The sequence below is a fragment of the Cottoperca gobio genome, chromosome 10, assembly GCF_900634415.1.
Source record: "Cottoperca gobio chromosome 10, fCotGob3.1, whole genome shotgun sequence".
NCBI classification, from domain to species: Eukaryota; Metazoa; Chordata; class Actinopteri; order Perciformes; family Bovichtidae; genus Cottoperca; species Cottoperca gobio.
Window position 1 is genome coordinate 19,139,976 of NC_041364.1, and position 24,558 is coordinate 19,164,533.

A 24,558-nucleotide genomic window follows, 5' to 3' on the forward strand; every position below is an offset into this window, starting at 1 on the left:
TCAGGACAATCAGTTTAATTTGTTTGGAGAGCTGGATTTCAAGTTGCAAAAATTCATCAATCTGTCAACGAACAAAGCCCCATTTAGGCCGAACAGGGAAGATGCATAATTCTGATGTATTTTCCGAAAATTAAAAAAAGGCACCTGAGATATCCTCTTAGATTGTTTGGTTGGAGCACCTGCAGACAAACGCAGCCAAATACATTGTTCTCATTTTCTGTATCTGTATTTCCAGCTCATGATTTTATTAAAGGCCATCATTGTCTTGTTTGTCGGAGAGATTACACATAAAAAAAAAGAAACTGTTGAACATTGTCTTCTCTTGAACAGTAAGCTCCCGCAGTATTTTGTAGCTGCGTGTGACATTTTTGAACACTTCACAGGTGTCAACCAACGGGGAGATATCTGTTATCTCTGGAGCCCCCACGGACTGTGACTGTAAGATAGACCCCAACTGTGACTGCTTCTCTGGTGGGTTGTCTCACACACACACACACACACACACACACACACACACACACACACACACACACACACACACACAATGTGAGTTATGCAATGTAAAAGTATTAGATTATGTCTAATAGGATTACACAGTACTAAAAACAACACGTAGCTGCACTTTAATATCTTATCAGATCATACAGGTGTGTGTAGGGGAACAAAACAAGACCATTTTAAAAGCTATGACGTTACTTAAATGAATTGAAGTATTCAGTGTTTTGATACTGAACAATTAAACCTTGCTGCCTGTTTGTCGCTGCTGATTTTATTAGCAGACCTTGAGAAGAGCATTTTCTTCTCTCTTGACGGTCTCTTTCACTGTTTTCTTCTCTACTTGAATGTGTCTAAATTATGTATTTCAGATGACATTTTAATATCTAAGAAAGGGCTGTTTTGACTCTCCTCCAAAATATAATAAGAAACAAACTATTATTACGATGTTGGTGTAAATAATGACGATATACTGGAAAGAAATGACAATCTATAATGTAATGATGGAGAAGTAAGTGCTGCTGAAAGAAAAAGCTCTCATCTAGCCGCTGAAGGTTTTAACCGGTGGGTGTCTCATGGAAGGGCACCTGAAATGTAATAAACGGAAGAAGGAAAGGACTAAACAAATAAGATGATGTTCTTTTGACAGTTAGGCCATGCTTTCATTGAAAGTGTCAGAGGATGTGATTTTATCATTTCATTCTGCTCATAAAATCTGTCTCTTTTCTATTCAAAATGGAGGGAAGTGTCTTTCCCAAACCACAAGCCAATGGGTTGTAACCATCCCTTTTTCTTAGCTTGTACTTTGCATATTTTCAATCATGTCTTGCTGTTAACAGATGATTACTCTCTTCAGAGGCTTTCCGTTTCCATCCCGTCACCGTAGTAGACCGTCACACAGTGACTTTGAACATGCGCACATACAGTATGTGAGCACACACCCGCAAATACAAACAGACATGAACACACACACATGCACACATAATGTGCATGCTGTCAAGAGATAAACTGCCACCATCAGAGGCCCGGGGCCTACTGCTGACAGCATCTAAAGGGCCTCACCTGGCTGTTATCCTGCTGTGCTACCAAAGACATCTGAATGCATTCAGTCACCCACAACCACTGTCTGATAAGGCTGAGGTCACTATCAAGGTGGTCATATCAACTCCATTGGGAAGCTACGGCATCCCAACAAGTCCCAGTCCTGAGCTACACTGATAAACGCTTAAGCTGCACCATGGGATCTTCATATTTGTGCAAAGCTCTCTTTCTCTGAAGAATCATTTGAAATGCTCAGTGTGTTCATTTCTGCCTTCACGTGTGTTGTTTTGTTGATAAAGAGTGTGTCATCGTCTAAATAATGTCTTCTTGTTTCTTTTATTAGGAGATGGAGGCTACGCCCGCGACGCTCGTCTCAAAGCCCCCTCCTCTCTGGCTGTGGCCCCCAACGGCACCCTGTATATTGCTGATCTTGGCAACATCCGGATCAGAGCTGTCAGCCCCAACCAGCCTCAGCCCAGCCCAGTTGGACTGGTGGAGATCAGCTCCCCACTGGACCAGGAGCTCTATCTCTTCAGCCAGGTACACGATGCCTGAGCTATTTCTATAGATCATTAAAATATTTAGATACTTGAATATCATCTCAATTCATGTCAGAATGAGAATAAGGTCTTTTACGAACAACATTAGTGTTACAGTTAACATGAAATTTAATAAATGCAATATATATAATCAAAACGGGATAAACCGCTCAAGTTAGTGCTGTCGTTGAGATTCGGTTGTAATTTTAATATTCACACCCAGTAACTGCCAGGTGTAATGCTAACTGTTGAGAAGCTAGCTAACTGAGCCAACTGACAAAGCTAACGGTAGCTTGCTAATATAACTTGCTTAGAGTGAAGAGTAAAAGAGGTAATATGATCGACATATCTGACCTGGCACTATAATAATGATGTGATTTATAACACAATATAACCTAAATAACAAAACTTCATACTAATAACATTCGACTGAATGACCAAATTACGTCAGCTAGGTTAGCATAATCGGATAGCCTACAGTATTTCCCTCTCATTCTGTAAACACATATTTTGCCATGTATGCATATATCAATAAAACAAAGTTAGATTATAGTTACATTTACAAAGGATTAGCAGTTAAGCTTAATATGGTGTTATTTTTTATATTTCTGGACATCTTGTGATGCTATATAGACTTCCTGTTTGTATAGTTAAATGCCTTTTGAAGTATTCCTTCCTTTACACTTTAGCCTCATTTTTAAAAGTTGCTCTGATGCCCTAAGAAAAAAACCTATAGACCTATAAAGATATTAAATATTAAATATTTTCCACTTTCAATGAGTTAAATCTTTTAAGCAACTTCAATCCTGATCATGACTATGTTAATTTAGTTTCAGAAATTTTACATAATGCCACTGTTGTTTTTAATGAGAAAAGTAGGCGCTGGGGGGTATTTTCTTTCACAGTCTGGGATATGTCAGTGATTAGCAACAACATTGATTTTGATGCATTGCATCAAACACATAAAACAGCAGCAATAACCCTTGTGGAAAACAAGGAAATAGCATGTATTTGCCCCATAGGGTAAACATGAGAAAATGGCTCAATCTGGTGGAAAATAGTAAAATCTACAATTTTGAAGCCAGGTCTTTATAGTGAAAGCCTGTTCTAATAGAATGCCTGTTGTTATGCTGTAATGGCAGTGGGATCATAAATTGTGGTTTTAATGGCGTTCAACGGGACATTTTTGTCCTTATGGGTCTGACTGTCTGTCTACACAGTTTATTATACACTTATTATAGGAGCAGAGGTAGAACTTCCAAAATTTGAGGGGGAAAATGAACACACCAAAATGTATGTCATAAGCATTAACACATCAAAAATGATCAAATAATGTCACATTAAAAAGCCAAAAATGTCCCTAGTAATGCTTACAGGTTCAGTTGTAATCATCTAACAGAGTTTAGTAGATCACTAGCAAGTACTGACTAAGTACTGAGACCTTTACACTCAAACTTATTATGAAAAGCGGGTGCAGCCCAAAGCTGACTGTCCGGCTGTCCATCTCTTGTTTTCCACAACAGAACGGCTCCCACATGTTCACCAAACACCTGATCACCGGCCACTACCTGTACAACTTCTCTTACGGCGCAGACGGCCAGCTGTCGGGACTGACGAATCGCGACGGCCACGGGCTGCAGGTGAGGAGAGACGCTCACGGAGTGCCTCTCTGGCTGGCGCTACCTGGCGGACAGGTGTACTGGCTGTCTCTTAGCAACAGTGGAACACTGAGGAAAGTTTCAGCCCAAGGCCATGACATCGCCCACATCACTTACCATGGCAACACGGGTCTCCTAGCAACCAAGAGTGATGAAAACAGTTGGACCACTGTTTATGAGTACGTTTATTGTTTTGTATTATTTTTCTCTCTTCTCTCTTTCTCTTTCAATCCTTTTCTCTTTACTTTTTATGTTATTCATGGTCGGTGGATTGACTCTGAATGTGATATAGAGACGGAGTTGCATGTATGTGCATGTGTTTAAATATGAGCTTATGTTTGCGGGGTGAATTGTGAGTGCCATCTGGTGGTAGGCCATCCCTGTAGAAAGCTGAAGAGACTTTTTCTATTTATTTCGACTTTGCTAAAGTGACTGATTAGCTGAAGGCCGTCTCTGCAACACTTTGATCACACGTGTTTAGCATCACACAGTACACACACACACACACACACACACAAGCACATCCGTCTGAATTATTCACCACTGCCGACCGAGTCGCCGTCTCAAATTCCACAGCTGGATAATTACACATATAAATCACAGTTGACACTTACTCTGTGCCGATGTTTGCGTATGACAGGGGAAAACGGAGTGATAGTGAATATGCGAGTGTGTGTTTATGTGCTTGGGTGTGTGTACGTGTTTATTTGTCCAAGTGCAACAGCTATCTGTGTGTGTTTGTGCTTGTACATCATCGCCTTTGTGTTCATTCTCCCAAGATACAACAGCGAGGGCCGCGTGACCAACATCACCCTCCCCACGGGCGAGGTGAGCGGTTTCCACGGCAACCTCGAACGCTGGTCTCGGGTGGAGTTCGAGGCGTCAAACCGTGAGAACTTTGTCACCAGTACCAACCTGTCGGCCAGTGACACCATCTACACATTCAGACAAGGTACAGCACCATTGCTTTGCTCCTCAGAGGTCAGGAGGTGGTGGTTGGTAAAGGCAACAGATGTAATGACGCCGTGTATTCAGAGGTTGACACGCTGAAAATATTATAGCCTCACCACAATGCACCTACCCCCATGTAGTTTACCACAAACATTCCGAAAGGCCCTTTATGACTCATCTAGGGGGGACAACATACACAGATGTGTAAGGAGGGCGTACAGTAAAAGGAAACAGAGATGTTTAAAAATGCTCTACTGGTAAACTGCTAAAACGTGGCTGTTTTTCTGCTCAGAACCACTGACCTGAGGTTTTTTAATTCTTCTTCTTCACCGTCTACACTGGATGTGTGCGCGGGAGATTCACAGCTTTGAAAAAGGATGTATCCCTTTCTATAAATAATTCACATATGGATTTGTCATGACCTCTTTACGTAACCACATTAATGAACTGTTTAGAAGAGGGGGAAAAAGAACAAGTAATTTTTTTATTTAAAAGAAAAAAGAAATGGAAGAGAGGGCAGAGATGAGAAAATGAGAGTGGAGTGGAGAAGCCGCTCATGGGAGCAGTTTCCTCTCATGTCATCTCTTTAATTGCTTTCTAGCAGTTGTCACAATGACAGGACTGCAGGGAGAGAAAAGCTGCTCCAACACACACAAACACACTTGCACACACGAAGGCATGTTCGCAGTGCTACAGTATGACAGAGCTGCCAGGCAAGAGTTGGAATGACCCCTTATTTTAGAGTGCCCACCTTTACTCCCACTCACCACCAACTCACTGTGTCTCTTCCTGCCTCTGAGGCAACAATAACCATATGTACAGATGTGTTGTAGTGATGGAAGGACTGGAAGTTACTCTCCCGTTTATTAGCTGCAATAACATTTATTTGTTTAAGTATAGCTTTATGTTTATTTTTGCAATTAGTTTTTAATAAAAGAAACATTTGAAATGGTAAGGGCCGGAGACAAAGTGATATTGGCATGTTTACCTTTTGTGTGAAATCTTACTCGGAGCACAATAGAAATGAAAGAACAGTTTCTGAGAAATCTTTGCAATGTGTGAAAAACAGTCACGGCTATACTTCCCCCTTTCTCTCTGTCTCTCTGTCTCTCTCTCGCTCTCTCTCTCTCTCTCTCTCTCTTTACTCACACGGTCTGTAAACTATCCCACTTTTTTTTAATAGATTACATGTTTGGAAAGATACAATACACATACAGTACAGCGCTAATGTTGCAGAGAAAGTCTAAAAAATACTTACGAAAAGCATTCTGCTGCTGTATGTCATTGATTTTTCTCAAGTTGTTTTGAGAAACAGTTACTGATGTTTTTTCACACTTTTCTTCATCTGTGGCTTTGTGTGTTTGTGTGCTCGTCTCTGTACGTGTGTGACCCACCCATACGCTCGACCACCAGATCACGCTCAGAGTTCATACAGAGTCAGCGCTGACGGGTCGTTCCTTGTGACGCTGGCGAGCGGGATGGAACTGTCACTCATCACAGAGCCCCTTCTTCCCAGTGGCGCGGGGGGAGGAGTCAGTCCCACCGCCAGCCGCTGTAACATCAGCCTGCCTGGAGACCACGCGCCCAGCCTGATCGAGTGGAGGCAGAGGAAGGAGCAGAGCAAGACCAACTACAGCACTTATGAGCGCAGGCTCAGGGTAAAACTCTAAATCACCAACTTAATCTTCAGCTAACTCAGATAACATAGAAAACCCAATCCTCTAAATCAGTGGTTCCCAACCTGAGGATCAGGGCACTCAATGGGGGTCGCCAGAGCTTCATGGGGGGTTGCGAGGCCTACACATCTCTGGGAAGAAAAGTAAATGAAACTGTTTTTGTTTTGTTTTTTTTAAGTTTGGATTATTATTTATGATATAAACTTTTTTAAATCTCACAGGATAAAAGCACCGTGAAGAAGACAAGCTGGTGTATTCACAGAGCCTTCCCTCTCTGCTAAACAGTCCTGCTTTAGAAGAGTATACAGTTAAAACAACCAAAGAGATACAAGAACAATAGCCGAGCATCAGGGGAAAGAAAATACTGAATTTGTCAAAAAGGAAGCCTATTAAGTATGTATGAGTGTTAAAACATTTTTATATAATAATAATACAGACAGAGAATTGTATTAAAGTTACTAAATATAGCAGGATAAGTTCTTGATTCACTATTTGAGTTAATTGTACAGTTCATCAGTTTGCCTTCCATTGAATATGAAAAAGCCATACGATATTTCACTTAGTCAGGGTTTGTCACTTTACTCATTGATAGAAGAGGGGTCCTTTAAGGAAAAAGGTTGGGAACCACTCCTCTAAAATCATTAGTACACAAAGTCTGTATGCATTTCCTCACTATATCATGGAAACTGTGAATACGTCAGATGACAGTTAACCACGAGCTGTTCAATCTGACCTTTACACACAAAATGACAAAGAAATGTCACTCAATCTATTCAGTGATTCTTCCACTAGTGTTGAGTCAAACTGTAGAGCAGTCTGACCCGTGCTACAGCTTGTTGTTCCACAACATTTTGGAGGTTTTGAGTGATTAATGTCGTCACCAGGATCGAGCTGAGCGCTCGAGTGACTCAGAACCTGTGAGCTGTACTTTCCACAAATCACACGCCGACCGCAAATCCTCTTCTCTTGGCACAGAAAGTACACTGCACAAACAAAATATTTTATAGGTACATTCTTTTGGATGTGTATTAATTAAAGAGCCTCGGTTCTTCACTTGTTCACAAGGCAATTGATTGTTATTATGCAGGTCCAGTTTGTTATAAATGTCAGGATTAATTTATCTAAACTAATGAAGTCCCCGTCCCAGACGTGCCACTTCATTTATATTTGCATGCCCGTGGCCTCATTCATAATTGATGATTATTATAAAATAGTCAAATTAAATAAAAAAGTATTGTTTTCCCTCTAGCTGACATTTTACTGATTTTCTTTCCAGGCACACAACAGGAACCTGCTGTCCATAGACTTCGATCAGAACACCAGAGTAGGGAAGATCTACGATGACCACAGGAAGTTCACCCTCCACATCCAGTACGACTCGCTGGGCCGGCCCGTGGTCTGGTCCCCCAGTAGCAAATACACTGAAGTGAACATCAGCTATTCCGCAGGAGGACTGTTGTCAGCCATTCACCGCGGAGACTGGTCCGAGCGGCTCGAGTACGAGAACGACAGGGTGGTGTCCAGAGCCTGGGTCAACGGCAAGATTTGGAGCTACACATACGCAGACAAAGTAAGAGCTGCTCGTACCGAAAGCATGTTCGAGGGGTGGAGGAGGTGGATGTGGCAGACAGTTTCTGAATCATTCACGCTGAGATTTTTTTGATGGCTTCACTCCTGTCTGTTCTTTGCTGTTCACAGAAAACACACCTGCTCTTCCTTTTTGTTCGCTGCTTCAAGGCTATCGTACCAAAACTAACACTAAAAGTCTTTTTTTAACGTTTTTTTCCTCCCTTTGAAGCAGCCATTGGGTCCCATTTATTTTACTTAACTACGAAAATCAATTTGCAGAAGTAAGATTATGTCAGAGTTCAGTTATTGTTAAATCAGTCTGCACTCACAGCTGCATCAGTGCCACAGCTTTGAGAGCTGCATACGCAGACAAGTTGTTCATTGTGATGAATTACATAACTCAGGTTTCAAGGCTCTGTTACTTGATTTTCACAGAGTGGTGAAAAGAAAAGAAACCTGTGGTTTCCTGAAAGTGAGTTTTACAGAAAAAAAAACTGCTTTGAAAAATGGTTAGAAATAATGTGCGCCACATTTCATTTTTCAGTTAAGGAAATAAAACATAAAACAAGCACAAAGAGGTATGATCCCTCAAGTGTGTGACATAGCTGAAAGCTACCGGAAGCTATAATTTCCATCCTTGAAATTAATTGAAATATTTAATGAAATGAATTCCAGCCTGTAATATATTTTGTGTCAGCTTTTGGTCTAAGACAAAATTAGAGCGTAAATGAGCTTATATTACGGAACCATCTGGAAATGAATAATACCTGCATGTATTATTAATACATTAATATTATACCTCACAGTTAAATAGAGAAGTATTTTTACACAACATTGTTTTACTGCAGTTCAAACTGTTCAAATCCCTACAGGACTGCCGGAACAGAATTTTTCAAAGCTTGCCAGAAAAGTCAAATAAAACTTTAACGGTAAACAAAATTGCTGAAAAACCAATGACAATTGTCAATGACAAATAAATGATCCTCAAGCTAAGACCAAGGTTGTCTCTGAAATGCAGACACTTTCATCGACTGACATTGAAATGAAAATTACTAAATGATCCCAGACAGAGAAAGAAAATGCTCATCACACTGCAGTGTTATAACTCAGCCGTGCTTCTGTCTGTGTTCTCGCAGTCTATTATGCTGCTCCTGCATAGCCAGCGGCGCTACGTCTTCGAATACGACCAAACGGACCGCCTGTTGGCCGTGACGATGCCCAGCATGGTGAAACACACCCTGCAGTCGCTCCTGTCCATTGGCTACTACAGGAACATATACACTCCTCCTGACAGCCAGTCCTCCTTCATGCAGGACTACACCCTGGACGGGCGGCTGCTGAGGACTCAGTACTTGGGAACAGGACGCAGTGTCATCTACAGGTATGACACAGATCGCAGAAATATAACCGGCTGTTGGTTTTATCGCTTAATTTGAGGAGGCAGTGCAGTGTGGAAGAGGTGACTTTGGCAACACCATCAGTTAGAGTTTGATGAAACTTGGAGGCATTATGTATCTTGGCACTACAGTCAGTCATATAAAAAAACATAACGCTGATTAGCTTGATGAAGGTTCCATAATTAAAGGCTAATCTCAGACATTTAAAAGCCCTATTAAAGCCCCTAAGTCTAGCTGACACAGAACGTGCCCCACACACAGATGTCCTTACAAATGACTCTGATTGGACTAATGGGGAGGCTGATTAAAGGTCGTGTTTTTTATCATCATACTATGTCAGACCCCACTGATCTGATTTTCATGAAAGTTGTAGGACTGATTTGGGCAGTGTGCTTGTATTTAACATTTTTAATACTCATTGGCTCGAAGGGGACACTATAATAAACGGCCCCATTTTAAGATTTGAAAGGCCGTAACTGCCACAGCAGCTGGTTTAGTTTTGATGAAATGTTGTTAATGGCCCGAGGGGTCGTTGTATTATTCATGAGGTATATAGCATGTTTGCTTATATTGAAGTTTAATGTTTTACTGGTTTTTAACTCCCGAGGGGGTTTCATGGGAGGGTTAGTGAATGGAAGTGAAAAGATATTACATTAGTTATTAGTTATCAGAAGAAGATTACTATAGAACAGACTAAACTGTGTAATATGGTTAAAGATACGGTAGTTTTGGGGAATATTACTCTTTTTTCCTACTTTACTTTAGTGAGAGACTAATAAATGTCTTTGGACGGACCTTTTATGTATTTGGTGTCTGAAGTTATGTCAAACAGCAATATTAGATATCTTCACTCCACTGTTGAGTCTATGGGATCAAATAACATAATCACATTCCCACAGGCATTCAGGAATTGAACAAAACTAAGCCAGTAAACAAAGTGGGGGTGAGGGGGGCTTGCTCTGATGGGAGGCCCACACTCTCAGACTTTGAAATGAAGAAAGGAAACATTTTAAGAATAGTTTCACTCGGTTTTTTTTGGGTTTTTTTAAGGTATACACCAGCAGCGCGGCTGGCGGAGGTGGTTTACGACTCCACCCTGGTGACCTTCACTTACGACGAGGCCTCCGGCACTGTCAAGACCATTCATCTCACCCATAATGGCTTCATAAGCTCCATACGCTACAGACAGACAGGTACGTATACACGCACTCACGGCACATACACGCTAACAGGGCTGACAAATTTAAAATATTTACAATGTGCAATGAGTCATCTTTAAAAGGATCTGTCTGAGCATACAAATGTCTTGTGAGCGCAGCTCAAAGCATCTGCACTGTGAGGAGACTGCACGATTATCAGTCTTGAGCCAGATCTGTTGAGCGGTGTCAAGCTCTAGCTCTGGCTTTGAGTCAGCTGTGTGCTCTATCATGTTAGAATGACACAGCCACAGTTAGTACCGTGAGTATGGACAAGCGTGTTTGAGTGGAAGAGACTGTGGTCTACCACAGCAGTAAATACGAGACTACCCCATGGCCTCTGAGCACTGCATCTGTTTGCCACCTACGCAAACCAAGCTGCCTGATCAAAGTAAAGTTGTAATATAAGAATATAAGCTAATATGTGGAAGGCTAGGTGTTGATATATTTGATTTGTGTTGCACATAAACTATTGTTTGCACTCATGCGGATCTGCTTGAGACAGGAAATCCTGAAATCTTACCTCAGGCCAACAATTGTAACCCTGATAACGTAACAATTCACTTCTGAATTAGTCAAAATTAGACAGAAAGACATTGCACTTCATAAATTGCAGTATTATTACCCCAGTATTGGCATTACTGTCAATTGGCCCCTTTAGCTGTGGCAGCAGATATGTTCGGATACCTTCATTGTTAATGCAGTTCAACAATTCCCTCAAGTTACAAAGTCTCTCATCTCTGCTCCTGGTTCACTGCACATGGCTTTATGATTGGCCCGCCATGATCAGGTGTCATTTATCTGCGAGGCACAGCTGTATGTGTGTGCGTGTGTTTATCGCTTTGCCCTCACTGTGAATAGACTCTCACCTTCCTTTAACTGATCTCATTTCAGCAGAACAAACGGAGCCTTGGAGAGAGGAGAGATAGTGGTAATTGTCCCTCGAGAGGAGACAAGGAAGAATGGGGACCAAAAAAGTAGAAACAGGGTAAAAAGAGAAGTAGGCGAGGTGGAAAAAAGGAACCGAAAAGAAGAGGAAACATGACAGCTAGAGAAATAAGATGAACAGACTGTGAGAGTTCCCGGGGGCTGCAGAAGAGCCTGCACCTCACTCTCAGTGCTTCTGCCATTTCCCCATTAGCGCAGGTTTAGAATCAACATTCCACTGAAAATAAAAATAGAAGATGTAATGCTGATCCAGCTCCCTACAGTCGCCAAAGCTAGACACTTAGTCATTTTAACTGCAATTAGAGTCATCTCAAATAGCACCATAATAGTGTTTCATTAGCAGGCCGTTTCTTTCCAAATGGAGGATGAGCTGTGGTAGCCAGCCGCAGAGGTGATGAATGGTGTTGTTAAAGTTGATGTTCTGACATTAAGGAGCACATTGGCACATCATGGCTATTGTCTTTAGATTTCATTATCTCTCCATATTAAAGGTCACCACTGGAAATGCCATAGAGGTGTGGGGATAGTTAAGATTGAATGGATTGCTCTGCGTGTGTCTGTGTTAATGATGTTGAATTAGTCCTTGATTTGAATTAATTAAGCAGGCTTGTACGGAGTGGCATGATGGCCAGCTGTGAGGGCCGTGTGTGCAAATGCATGTGTGGTGTGTGAATAGTTTACACACATGCTAATGAGGGTCTCTGAAACTTAAATATTGTTGAATTTCTCCCATTAAACCACTCTGGTTCCTCCGCGTAGGTCCCCTGACGAGTCGGCAAATCTTCCGCTTTAGCGAAGAAGGCTATGTCAACGCCAGGTTTGACTACAGCTACAACAACTTCAGAGTGACGAGCATGCAGGCAGTCATCAATGAGACGCCTCTTCCCATTGATCTGTACCGTTACGTGGACGTATCAGGACGGGTCGAGCAGTTTGGCAAGTTCAGCGTCATCTTTTATGACCTCAACCAGGTAGGCAGAAAACTGTCAACTAAACTATCTCACACATGAATTATCATACATTTAGCAGTCTATCCTCAAAGTGTGCTTTTGAAGTTGTCTTAAGGGTGCACTAATCAATATGTTGACATTAACTATGGCTCAAATGACTGTGTGATGTAAAAGCAGTTGCTCATAGTGACAAACCCACCAAGTATTATTGCCCAACTGTGCAGTTCACCGTAGCTCTGCAAAGCGATTTAGCATCTCTCAGCTCATTGTTTTGGTTTTATATGGCCCACAACTTTACTGTTTTGGTTCACTCTCACAGCTCTCATCAACTGCTATAAACCCCAATTCTGATAAACCCACTGAACCTTAGCTACCCGGCACTAAACAGTAGATGGATAAAATTAGCAACTAGCTGATGAACATAGTGGAGCAATTAGCAGCCTTAAGGCCTTTACACATCGGGAGCGTGTCCAATAAACAACAGGAGAATTAGAAATACTCTCCTGCTAATATTATATGTCTAGGGCTTTTATTGTGAAAGGTAAGAAAGGAATGAGTGAATCTGGTATGCAATGCCTTTGTCAAGGTTAAAAGAAGTCCTTCGAGTTGATGTTTTATAATCGTCATAAATAAAGGCGCAACTTAACCCGTTCCGCACAATGTGATTGGTTGATGCTTTTATTCGCAGTGTGAAAGCTCAGTTAAATCAACCTAATTTTGAAAACAAATGTTTCTTTTTTGCCACGTAATATTTGCATGCTGCATAAAGGTATTCATGGCAATAACAATAGTTCAAAAATATATATTGAAGTGCAAATTAATTGCACGAAAAAAACGCTCCCGGTGTGTAAAGGCCTAAAGATCCACATGTTTCCCTCACGAGTTGGTGGAGACTAAAACAATGCTAAAAGGAGAGTGAATATTGCACTTACATTTCTCAAGTGCCCCAAAACATCAAATTACAGTATTACTGCATTTACTCCATAACGCCTTTGTAAGGTGATAATATGTCTATGTTGTATTTCAGCTTGGCCAAAAAAAACCTTTTAATACTGCACTAAAACAACAAGATGTAAAAATGCATAAAGCAGTTTGTGTTCATGCGCATGGCTAACGCATCTTATCTGCTATTGTCTAGGTGATCACCACCCATCTGATGAAGCACACCAAGGTATTCAACTCCTACGGCCAGGTGGTCGAGGTCCAATATGAGATCCTTAAATCCATCGCCTACTGGATGACCATCCAGTATGACTCTTCAGGGCGCACAACCACCTGTGACATCAGGGTGGGCGTGGACAACAACGTGACACGCTACACTTACGAGTACGATGCGGACAGCCAGTTACAAAGTGCCTCCGTTAATGAGCGGCCTCAGTGGCGCTACAGCTACGACCTCAACGGGAACATTAACTTGCTCAGCCACGGGACCAGTGCGAGGTAAGTCGGTACCTACCGGCAATTTTACAGCAATAACTGTGTCATTGCTTTGTCAAAATAAACAATCTCGGTAAGGCAAAGTCAATTTTTGTGTAGTCTAAATTATCGCAACAACTATTGGATGGATTGCCATGAAATGTTCATGGACGCCAGACGATGACTTCTAATGACTGACATTCCCATCAGCCTCAGCTGTACTCTGTGTTTAGGGTTAATTAGCAAATGTCAGCATGCTAACATGCTAAACTAAGATGGTAAACATTGTCATTGTGAGCATTTTAGCATGTGACATTAGCATCTTGCTCAAAGTTTTGCTGTGTACAGTAGTTTTAACCTATGTGGGTTTTTCAATGGCCAATATATTGTTGTTTATGTTTGTTGTTTTTGCATCTGATGAAATACAACAATTTAATAATAACAAATGAGAAACTAAATTACTGAACTTAAATGAACATTTATTTAACACTGTTACTGTCTGCATTGTCTCTGTTTGCTTATGTAGATCTTCACACTGTCTGCGGTGCATTTACTTTAAATTATCAACTTAATAAATCCACAGGTAATCAAAAAACTAAACTTTGAATAAAATCAAATCATGAATGATGAATAAGTTTTAGTACACTTCACAATGGCTTTCGTCAGCAGAGAGCAGCACCTCCTTGTTTCTGAGAGACAACAAACATGTCTAAACGTACATGTTAGTGTCGTGTCCTGGTGTTGACTCTGGTGAAGTACTATACTGAATACATAATGGAAAATGACTCAAGATGGCATTAATTAGTAGGCTGATTACCACTAAGGTGCAGCCTCACAGAACTGCTAGCACTGTGAATGTTGATATATTAATGTTAGACATTTTCCAGTTCACAGCCGTATTAATGTATCTACCTGTTGGGACTCATTCCAGGCTGACGCCACTGCGCTACGACCAAAGAGACCGCATCACACACCTCGGCGAGTTACAGTACAGTGTGGATGACGACGGCTTCTTACGCCAGCGAGCCAATGATCTGTTCGACTACAACTCCAATGGCCTGCTGACCCGCGTCTTCAACCGAGTGACCGAGCACAACGTGTGGTATCGCTACGACGGGCTGGGTCGGCGAGTGGCCACCAAGAGCAGCCAGGGCGAGCAGCTGCAGTTCTTTTATGCAGATCTGTCACACCCCACACGGGTGAGCCACTTGTACAACCACAGCAGCAATCTGATCACGTCGCTGTACTACGACCTGCAGGGCCATCTCATCGCCATGGAGCTGAGCAGCGGGGAGGAGTACTACGTCGCCTGTGACAGCGTCGGGACTCCGAGGGCAGTTTTCTCGAACAAGGGCCGACTAGTCAAAGAGATCCTCTACACCCCGTACGGAGAGGTCTACCAGGACACCAACCCGGACTTCCAGCTTGTCATCGGCTTCCACGGAGGCTTGCACGATCCTCTCACGCGGCTAGTCCATTTGGGCAGGCGGGATTACGACACACTAGCCGGTCGATGGACTTCACCAAATCACGAGCTGTGGGCGGAGCTGAGCAAGGAGCCGAAGCCGTGTAACGTGTACGCCTTCAAGAACAACTGCCCAGTTGGCAAAGTGGAGGAGGTGACGGAGTTTACTACAGGTGAGCTTCACACGTGTACACACACATTAATTTAGCAGCACCATCTCCCACACACACACACACACACGCACACGCACACGCACACACACACACACACACACACACACACACACATCTGCCATACAGACTGAGTGGACACATATCTAACCACAGGTGAGCAGTGTGGCAGAATGAAATGATGTGACAGACACACAATGTACTGACAACAGAAAGGACAGCCGTGCCTCTGATCAGCTTGTTTTCTTTAACACAGGCTGTTATGTTTTGTTCCCTCTGTCTGTCAAGAACATACTGTTTCCCTGAGAGACCAAATAGAAATTCAAGCGAGGGAAAGAGATGGAATAGGAGAGCAAGAGAATGAATATGGGATGTCGGTGGGGGTGTATGTCCTTCTGGTTAATGGAACATTCATTTGGCCTGTCACGTTTTCCTGCAGCAGGATTGTTTATTACTGAATCTGTTTGTCAGGGAAACGCTAGCCGAACCATCTCTGCCACGCATTGTGCTCATATTGTGTGATTTCCTGTACGAGGTGTTGTTTCTCCAGCCTTATGACTTTTTGTTTGTTCCACAGTATACACACTATATTCTAACTTTCTCCCTCCATGCAATTGTTTCTCTCTTTCTTTGTGTCTGTGTGTGTGTGTGTCCAGACATCGGTAGCTGGCTGCAGCTATTTGGTTTCCAGCTTCATAATGTTGTCCCAGGCTTCCCCAAGCCTGAAGTGGGCAGAATGGAACAAACATACGAACTGATGAAGACCCAGACCAAGACACAGGACTGGGACTCCAGCAAGGTGAGCTTTCCACTATAAACCCGTCACCTGCAGTGGCAAGGCTCTTCTAAGTATTCAAAATGTTTGGTTATCCCTTGGTATATGCTAAATATATATGTTGTTTTTTTTAAACATTAAAATCCCTACGTCAAACCTGGTTCCAGCTTCTTCAATGTGAAGTTTTGCTGCTGTTATCTGTTTCCTAACTCTGTACATTGAATATCTTGAAGGATTGAACTGTTGGTCAATTAAACGAAACAAATATTGTCAGATTAATCAATTATCTGTTGCTGTGTATCACATTATAAGTGATTTATGTAAACTCATATGTCAAATAAAATTATGTTTAGTGCAATTAACTATTTCACCATTATGCAAGACACGGGACAAACAGATGTATAAAACAGCGTCATTAAATTCAGTTATTTTGTAAATGTGTAACTTATTTGCTTGGCTTTATTAATTTTGTAAATGAATTTAATTTAACAATGCAATATGATCATGTCATCACTGTACGACAAAAGAATATGTCCAACCCTAATAGACGTTTTTTTATTTTGACAAGTGATGTCATGAAACACACGGGGGGAAGTAATTACATTAGTTATGGCTACATTCGACTTTGACACTTTCAGGGTCCTGCTGTAGTCCACACAGTGTAGTTTTCACAGCACACATTTGAACTTGTCATATTAAGAAAAGCACAAGTGTTACCAGTAACACTAATGATGGCTCTGTCAATGCGATGGCGGCAGCAGTTTAATTTCTTACAACTGATTTTCCGACTGTGACAAGTCAAATGTCTTCTGTGAAAAAGACCTTTAGTGCATGTGTTGTGAAATAATCTACTTCCACAAATGACACATTTACTGACGCCCTGAGAGGCAAGTGAGAAAAAGATATTCTGCTGATCCATTTCTTAAGTTTCTGTTCTGTGTTAATGACTTATTAAGAAATCTTTCTAAGTTTCAGCCATGAAACGGGTAGAAGAAACGTTTTGCCAGGTTATTTGTGTTTTTATTTTTGCCAGCGTAATGTTTTTCATCTGTGGAAATGGGTACCTCAAAAGTTAAGAGGGAAAACTATTTAGTTCCATTTTGAATTTGTTTTCCTTACTTGCCTCTCAGGGCTTCTGTGCATTCAAACCTCTGTAATATTTTTAGTTGACGTACTTGTTGTTGTTCTCTTTTCCCAGGTGGTTTTGGGGATCCAGTGTGAGCTGCGGAGACAGCTGAGGAGCTTCATCTCTCTGGAGAGGTTACCTCTGGTCTCAGAGCCCGTAGGTTCAACTTGCCACAGACCGACACGTCCTCCTCCCTTCGGCTCCCGGCCCTCTCTTCTTGGCCCCAGCATCCGGTTTGCCGTCTCCCACGGCCGTGTCAGCGCTGAAGTCATCGGCGTTGCCAGCGAAGACAGCCGTCGCGTGGCAGCCATTTTAAACGGCGGCGTCCACCTGAGCGGGCTGAGCTTCACCTTGCACGGCTGCGACACCCATCACTTCCTCCAGTCGCGGCCGATCGAGGAAGACCTCGCTCTGGGGTTAGGAGTCGGCGGGCGCGTCCTGGAGAGCGGGGTGAACGTGAGTGTGTCTCAGATGAGCGCCACGGTGAGCGGCAGGACTCGACGATTCGCCGATATCACCCTTCAGCAGGGGGCGCTGTGCCTGTGTGTGCGCTACGGCGGGAATGAGGAGGAGGAGAGGGCGAGGGTGAAGGAAGAGGCGAGGAAAAGGGCGGTGGAGGGGGCGTGGGAAAGGGAGAGGAAGAGGGTGGATTCAGGGGATGTGGGGAGCAGGGCGTGGAGCGAGGTCGAGAAGAAGCAGCTGCTGTCCGTAGGACTGGTTCAGGGTTACGACGGCTACTACTCCCTGCCTATAGAGCAGCAGCCGGAGCTGTCCGACTGCCCCTCCAACATCCACTTCATGACACTAAGCGAGGTGGGGGGCAGGTAACAGAGACACATGAGCAGCCCCTCACCCCACCAAAGACTGCCTGTTTCTACTCTACTCTGATTTGTTCTACTGTTTCTATACCGTATCAAAAAAAAAAAAGAAGACGACGAAGAAGAAGAAGAAGAGCAAGAAGAGAGATTGCGGGAAAAAATGATTTCCAAATGCCTTTAATTGTGACAAAATGATGGTATTTTATTATTATCGTCCAGTTCTTCAATTTCTAACAGTGGCACAAGCAGTGTGGTTTGGCTGTGGCTTTGCTTTTTGTATCCTGACTGGCCTGGGACTGACCGACTGACTGACGGACCGACGGACTGACTGTCTGTCATTTGCTGTTTCAACACTGTTCATCATTTTCGGACTCAAATTCACTGAACTGTAGAGACGAAGACTTTTTAGGAGTGAATCCTCTTCACGACTCAAAATCAAGAGCTCTCCGGTTGCCATTTGAGTTCCTACATGGTTTACCTCGGATATACTATCGTTTACATATTGTGTAAGAGAGGCCTTGTCAACTCTGACACTCCCCTTTAGAGGAGGTAAACCTCTCCTGGTTTTCCGCCTCTGGTGTGCTCCAACAGTAGTTTGTATGAGTGTGTATACTAAAATCAAGAATGTACATAGCCAGTGCTTTCACACCGAAAAAAGTGCTCAACTGGAAATTCTGTTGTTCATAAGTAAGTGTCAGTATTGTTAATCAATAGAAAAACAGTTACATTTTTGCAAAGAATTGTACATGGCTATAGTAAATATTCTCGCTGAAAAATCTGACTTTATTGGGTTACAATGCTGATTAAAGTTATTATGTGTGAATTACCAGATTGCTCCCTGGGATTTCTATCGGCATTCTTGCTTATTATCTCTCTCCGCCGTCTCTGCGCCTTCTCTCCACACATTTGTTGTGCGCTCTTTGTTCTTGTTTCAGGGAGTTTGTTACTTTCAAATCTGTGCTGTCATTATCACCCATCATTATGGCTCAAACCGAGATATGCATGAGAAACCTGCGTCTGTCAGAAGAAGAAGGAGGAGAAAGAGAGAAAAAAAAAAAAAAAAAGCACAGAGGAAGGGAAAAAGAAATGTGACAGCTGAAGCTCAGCGAGTGGGTGGTGAGTGCAGAAGGGGCAGGACCTGGAGTTGGCTGTGCCGTTCTCTACAGCTTGTCTCCTCTCATTAGGAAATGCCAATCAGACTACATGTGAACCACTTCCAAGCCTCTCCTCACCGAGGAAAGAAAGTTAAAAAAGAAAGTAGAGAAGTTTGTTTTTCTTTCTTTTTTTTTCTTAATCTATCTACCACTAATCCACCTCCCCGTCCGTCTGCCTATCCCCCACTCGCCTCCCTCCCGCCGTCACTCCACCATCTGCCCACCATTAATTGTTTGTGTTTCTCTCCTGGGCTGCGGATGACAAAGCCGCATAATGCATATGTTCTGACTGCGAGCAGGTGATATACGTTCCTGACTAGCACTTTGCTGATCGGCTGGGATGCACCTTCCCATCTAAACCATATGCTCTGCTAGATACTGTCCAACCTCATCTCCGCGCAGAAAAGATGGAGAGTCCGGTTGCTAGGAGACCGCTGCACAGAAGAATTGGCTGGGATGAATAGATGCTCTCTCTCTCTCTCTCTCTCTCTCTCTCTCTCTCCCTCGCTCTCGCTCTCTCTTTCTCTCTCTCTGCTTTCCCTTTCTCTCTCTCTCTCTCTCTCTCTCTCTCTCTTGCTCTCTCTCTCTCTGCTCTCTCTCTCTCTTGCTCTCTCTCTCTTGCTCTCTCTCTCTCTCTCTCTCTCTCTCTCTCTCTTGCTCTCTCTCTCTCTTGCTCTCTCTCTCTCTTGCTCTCTCTCTCTCGCTCTCTCTCTCTTTCTTTTTTTCCTCTCTTGCTCTCTTTTCTCTCTCTCTCATTTTCTTTATGAGGAGCGGGTAATGTCAATCAGATGAATGACAGACACCCCCCCCCCCCCCCCCCCCCTCTCCAGCAGTCAGCATTCTCTCCACGGAAATCAGTACTTCAATATGTCAAATTGAAATTTTGTTCCACATTATATGTCAAGCGGAGGCTTTGGGTGTATACGGCTGTGTATGCGTGACCTCATTTAAAAGAGTTTATTTCAACCAATATCATTTATTTCCTTTGCCAGCCACATAACTGAATTGCATTAAGAAAACAGAGCACAATATTTGTTGTCATATTACGTATGCAGTGATGGATATTAATGTTTCAGCAGTTGAATATTTTACATCACATCCCTGAAAGTTATGAGGCACTTTATGTGCTGCATATGCAGAAGGGGGGTGGGGGGGAGAAAAGAAGATGCTGGAAGGACGCTGAGATCTGAGTCACAGCTAAAACAAAAATGACTTGATTTAACAAACGGGAGCTGGTTAATTGCAAAACAAAATGACATTTACTTCACACACACACAACATGCAGCAGTATGCATCATGCAAAGACAGTTTTTTGGTTTATAATTGGGTCAATAGTGAGCTGCGGGTTTCCCCCTAACCAAAAGCTTGCTGCACCTTCTTTTTCCTGCTTTTCTGTCCCTGAGCAGCATGAGGCGGCCGCTGCTGGAGGTAAGCGTCCGGGCTGCTGTGTGTCGGTGACAGGCTATTACTGGCCGTCTGTGCCTCTCTGTGTGTGTGTGTGTCTGCCCGTCTCTGAGCTGTGACAGCGTAAAGCAGAGGAATGGCAATTCCTTGTCCGGGCTTCTGGAAAGCTGCTATCAAGTTCTTGATTTGCCGGAAATATCGCTTCTGCACACCAGGAGTGCTCTGAAAACACAAGGGAGAAAAAGGCAGAGGGGGAATTCAGCTTCTCCGTCTCCAGCTCCACATCAAACTAAGAGGACGGGACGGGGACCGGCTTGAAATGAGCTCTCACAGATTCACCTCATGAAAGACATCAGATACTCTGAAAGTAGAGGCACATCTGCACCGTGGGAAGAGAATCATGATGCTTATATTTCTATACATCTGATCCACACTGAACTCACATTTAGGCAACAAACGGTGTCAATAAAAAATAAATTCAATCTTTAATTGCTGTAAAAACTAGTGTGGATGGATGGAAACTATACTCGAGGGGTATAAAAGCTATATTAGGAAAGTTGTGGTTGAAGTTCTCCCTCAAAGCATTTTCTCCCCTGGGCTTTTTTATATTGTGTTAGTCAACAAAAAGTATTTATTTTCGGATTTATGTGTGACATCTATGAAGCTTTAAGTGTCTCAAGAGCTTTACTTGTGACTGAATAAAAGTGAAATACCACATGCATAATTTCTAGAAATCAAATAAAAACAAAACAAGTTGTTTAGAATTCATCTTCCAATGCAACAAAGGTTTTATGTGACTTTGGCTTTGGTGAAATTCAAGTTTTGCATTGCATCTCATTTAACCCTCAAACAGTCTGTACAAACATTAAAACATTTGCAAGTATTATAATTGTGTCAAGTAAGGACTTTCAAAAAAGACGAATTATTTGTTTAAATTCTGTGCAATCCATCATGCTGTAAGAAATGGTGAAAACCTTGTTCTTTTGAAAGCATTTCTAAATCAATCACACGTGGAGAAGCACTTTCCCAGCCCTGTCTCCGGCCACAAGTGTTACCTCTGTTCCCCAGAATATTTCATTAACTTAAAGTGACTGATATTGCACATGAATAATGTAAACTCTTATTGAGCTTGTAGTGAAACTCGTTTAATTCGAGTCCTCCCTCTCTCCCTATCTGTTGTCTTGATGCTGTCGGTAAAAATGAGCGAGGGTAAAATGTAGTTACAACAGCAGCATGGAGCTGGAGCTGTCAGCGAGAGACACAGCCTTCAGATGTCTCTATACGTTCACGTCTCTGGGTGTTTGCCAACCCTCAGCGCTCAATTACATATCCCATCAGAAATCCTGTCAAATGCAATTCTACGTTTGCCATCTCTGGAGTATATGCTGATGCTGTCTTACATTTTTGGTGGTGGTGGGGACTATCTCGCAGGGTGTTATTGCTAAAGGAAAAGAACCCATTTCTCAGTGCTGTCACTCCTGAAAAAATAACTCATGTTTGCCTCAAATTCACAGCTTTCTGAATTAGGCTTGCACCAAAACAACCTCCAGAAGTAATAAACACAGAGCGAAGCGAGGCGGATGTGCAGCTGTTTAGTGCGGAAAGAGAAATAAAAAGGATCAAATGTCTCACTTCAGCAGCCCATGAGCCTGCGTCGTCCTTGTGGAGTCTGTACGTGTAGACTAATCCTTTGCACCTGCAAAACACACACATTTGACCCTGAGTTCATCTTTCAGTTTAATGAGAAGAAGCGTCTGCTCCTTTTGGTCATTATTATCATCATTAAAGCTCCTGTGGAACTGTCACACTTAATTATAGGCCACCATAGTTTGTTGTTATATTTCAGTGTGAGCTTCTTTTTTTTAATGTGAGATCAATAATCTCTATAATAGAAGAAAATTGGATAATGTGTTGATGTGATTACTCAGGGGAGACGCAGAGAGATCTGTTTGTACTCACAGCACACACAGGCAGTAGACGCCCGCTACAGAGTCACTGTTGCGCACTAGGTAGCTCCCGTCCCGCCCGTCCACGGCCAGCCGCCTCTCCCCCTCCTCCTTCCCGATGGGTCCGTGATACACAGGCAGCTTCTCCATCACGGCTCCTCTCCAGATCTGCTTCTTTCTTTTTTATCCTGCTCCCAAGTGCCAGCTCTCCTCTCTCTTTTTCTTCCCCTTCAAATGTTCACTGCAGGCCAGCCTTTTTGTCTTCACTGTGTATCATCTGGACTGGGAACACAGGTAAGGCAGCTGTCCAGCCTCTCATTTGATATTTGCTTCTCTCTCTTTCGAAATGTCCATCCGGGAGCCTGAGCTCTGGCAAGCCAGTTTTCGGATTTTCCAACGTCTTACACCAGACTGACGCAGCTGTTTCTAACCTCTAACCTTTATGTCTTGCAGCTCAGCCTTCCTCCCTCGCTACAAGACACACACACACACACACATGTGCGCGCACAGCTAAAATGTGGGTTTGTGTTTCTCTCAGGAAATGATTGTATTCTTCGACAGGAAATAAACTTAAAAGATTCTAACTGAATATTTCCACAATAGAAAACACAAGAGAGGGATAAAAAAGAAGCAATATCAAAAGGTATATTGTGCTTATGCAGTGACTTATACTGTTTCCAGCTCAATTATCTTGAGGCCACGCTTTGTTTTCTCATTAACAGAAGTTTGCTTACCTGACTGTTTCCACCACAGTTTCCATGAATAGTGATGTGCGGTTTTTCTTCAATTCAGTGGGTAACTTTTACCTAGTTAATGAAAGTTCTAATATATTCATGGGAAATACTCACAAGGTAAAAGTCTTGCATTTAAAATCCTACTTAAGCAAAAGTATTATCAGCAAAATGTAAAGTATTCTGCAGTAAAATGCCTCCGTGACTGAAATATATAGACAGATTCTTTATTTATTATTATCCTTTTCTTAAAGCTTTTTTATAACTTTGCTTGTTGTTTGATAATTGTACCTCTTTGGTCCTCAAACAGTTATTTAAATGAAACCAGAGGTCACAAGCCAAAAAGCTCAAGCATCACTGTTTTACTTTGAAACATTGTTTTTTACAAGTTTGTAATATCTTTTTACGTACAATCTTAATAAGATACTTACTGAAAGTAAGTCACTTTACAGCAGCTGTCTCATAGATGTACTGGAATAAAAATAAGAATATTTCCCTCTTAGATGTTGTGCAGTAAGAGTAGAAAGTACCTCAAAGCTTGAAGTACAGCTTGAGTAGATCTAATTAGTTACTTTCCACAACTGGCAGACTTTGATTAAAAATACATCAGTAATGCTTCTTGTTTCTCGACATCAACTTGAAATAAAACACTAAATAAGAAAAATAAAGATTAATTTGCACTGACGCCGACTCAGATTGTTAAACTTCAACTTGTTAAATTAAAATGATATGTCAGAAAGAGACAGTTTGTCGCCTGCTGTGTAAAAAGTCCCTCCTACTAGTCGGCTTAACATTTTCTCATCGCACATCCAGAGAGTACAACACATGTTCTCAGTCACATGTCACTGATTTGTCTTCTTTAAGACGTTTGTCAAGGACACTCACACCTGCTCTGTGGAGCGGCGAGGCATCAGCTAACCAAGCTGTGTGTGTGAAGAAACTGCAACAAACTCATCCTGCAATCTGTCCTGTCACTCGGAAAGTTCTGTTGTGTCAAATTGAAGATGCCGGTGATTAAAATATTTGCAACTGTTCTCATTGGTCTGGTTTTATAAGCTCATCGGCCCTGTTGAGATGTACATTATTCATGTCTTTAATGTTCTTCATTCACACCGTGGCCACGACTACTTCCG

At 42.4% G+C, this 24,558-nt stretch overlaps 2 protein-coding genes across 2 annotated transcripts in view; one reads left to right on the forward strand and one right to left on the reverse strand.

The window, feature by feature from the left end:
* Positions 1–19,017, forward strand: part of tenm1 (teneurin transmembrane protein 1) — a 180,377-nt gene extending 161,360 nt beyond the window's left edge. Inside the window, exons 26-38 of the mRNA XM_029440996.1 lie at positions 384–471; positions 1,880–2,076; positions 3,599–3,912; positions 4,513–4,685; positions 6,098–6,342; positions 7,637–7,930; positions 9,066–9,310; positions 10,377–10,519; positions 12,230–12,441; positions 13,559–13,860; positions 14,768–15,474; positions 16,128–16,270; positions 17,445–19,017. Of these exons, the coding sequence (XP_029296856.1) occupies positions 384–471; positions 1,880–2,076; positions 3,599–3,912; positions 4,513–4,685; positions 6,098–6,342; positions 7,637–7,930; positions 9,066–9,310; positions 10,377–10,519; positions 12,230–12,441; positions 13,559–13,860; positions 14,768–15,474; positions 16,128–16,270; positions 17,445–18,200 (3,819 nt within the window). The 3' untranslated portion in view covers positions 18,201–19,017. The remainder of the gene's footprint in view (positions 1–383; positions 472–1,879; positions 2,077–3,598; positions 3,913–4,512; positions 4,686–6,097; positions 6,343–7,636; positions 7,931–9,065; positions 9,311–10,376; positions 10,520–12,229; positions 12,442–13,558; positions 13,861–14,767; positions 15,475–16,127; positions 16,271–17,444) is intronic.
* Positions 19,018–20,304: 1,287 nt separating this feature from the next.
* Positions 20,305–23,197, reverse strand: sh2d1aa (SH2 domain containing 1A duplicate a). The gene is made up of 3 exons (XM_029441630.1): positions 22,708–23,197; positions 22,381–22,444; positions 20,305–20,970 (listed from the first exon to the last, which is right to left on the reverse strand). Exons 1-3 carry the CDS (start codon positions 22,842–22,844, stop codon positions 20,698–20,700), a joined length of 474 nt encoding a protein of 157 aa, XP_029297490.1. The 5' UTR covers positions 22,845–23,197; the 3' UTR covers positions 20,305–20,697.
* Positions 23,198–24,558: the final 1,361 nt, after the last annotated feature.

Excerpts from the sequence above, each read along its gene's own strand:
- sh2d1aa (XM_029441630.1), bottom strand. The coding sequence starts at position 22,844 with ATGGAGAAGCTGCCTGTGTATCACGGACCCATCGGGAAGGAGGAGGGG. Across the intron at positions 22,445-22,707 it reads GTCTACTGCCTGTGTGTGCT|GTGCAAAGGATTAGTCTACA; the intron begins GTGAGTACAAAC and ends TGTGTTTTGCAG. Across the intron at positions 20,971-22,380 it reads CAGGCTCATGGGCTGCTGAA|AGCACTCCTGGTGTGCAGAA; the intron begins GTGAGACATTTG and ends TTGTGTTTTCAG.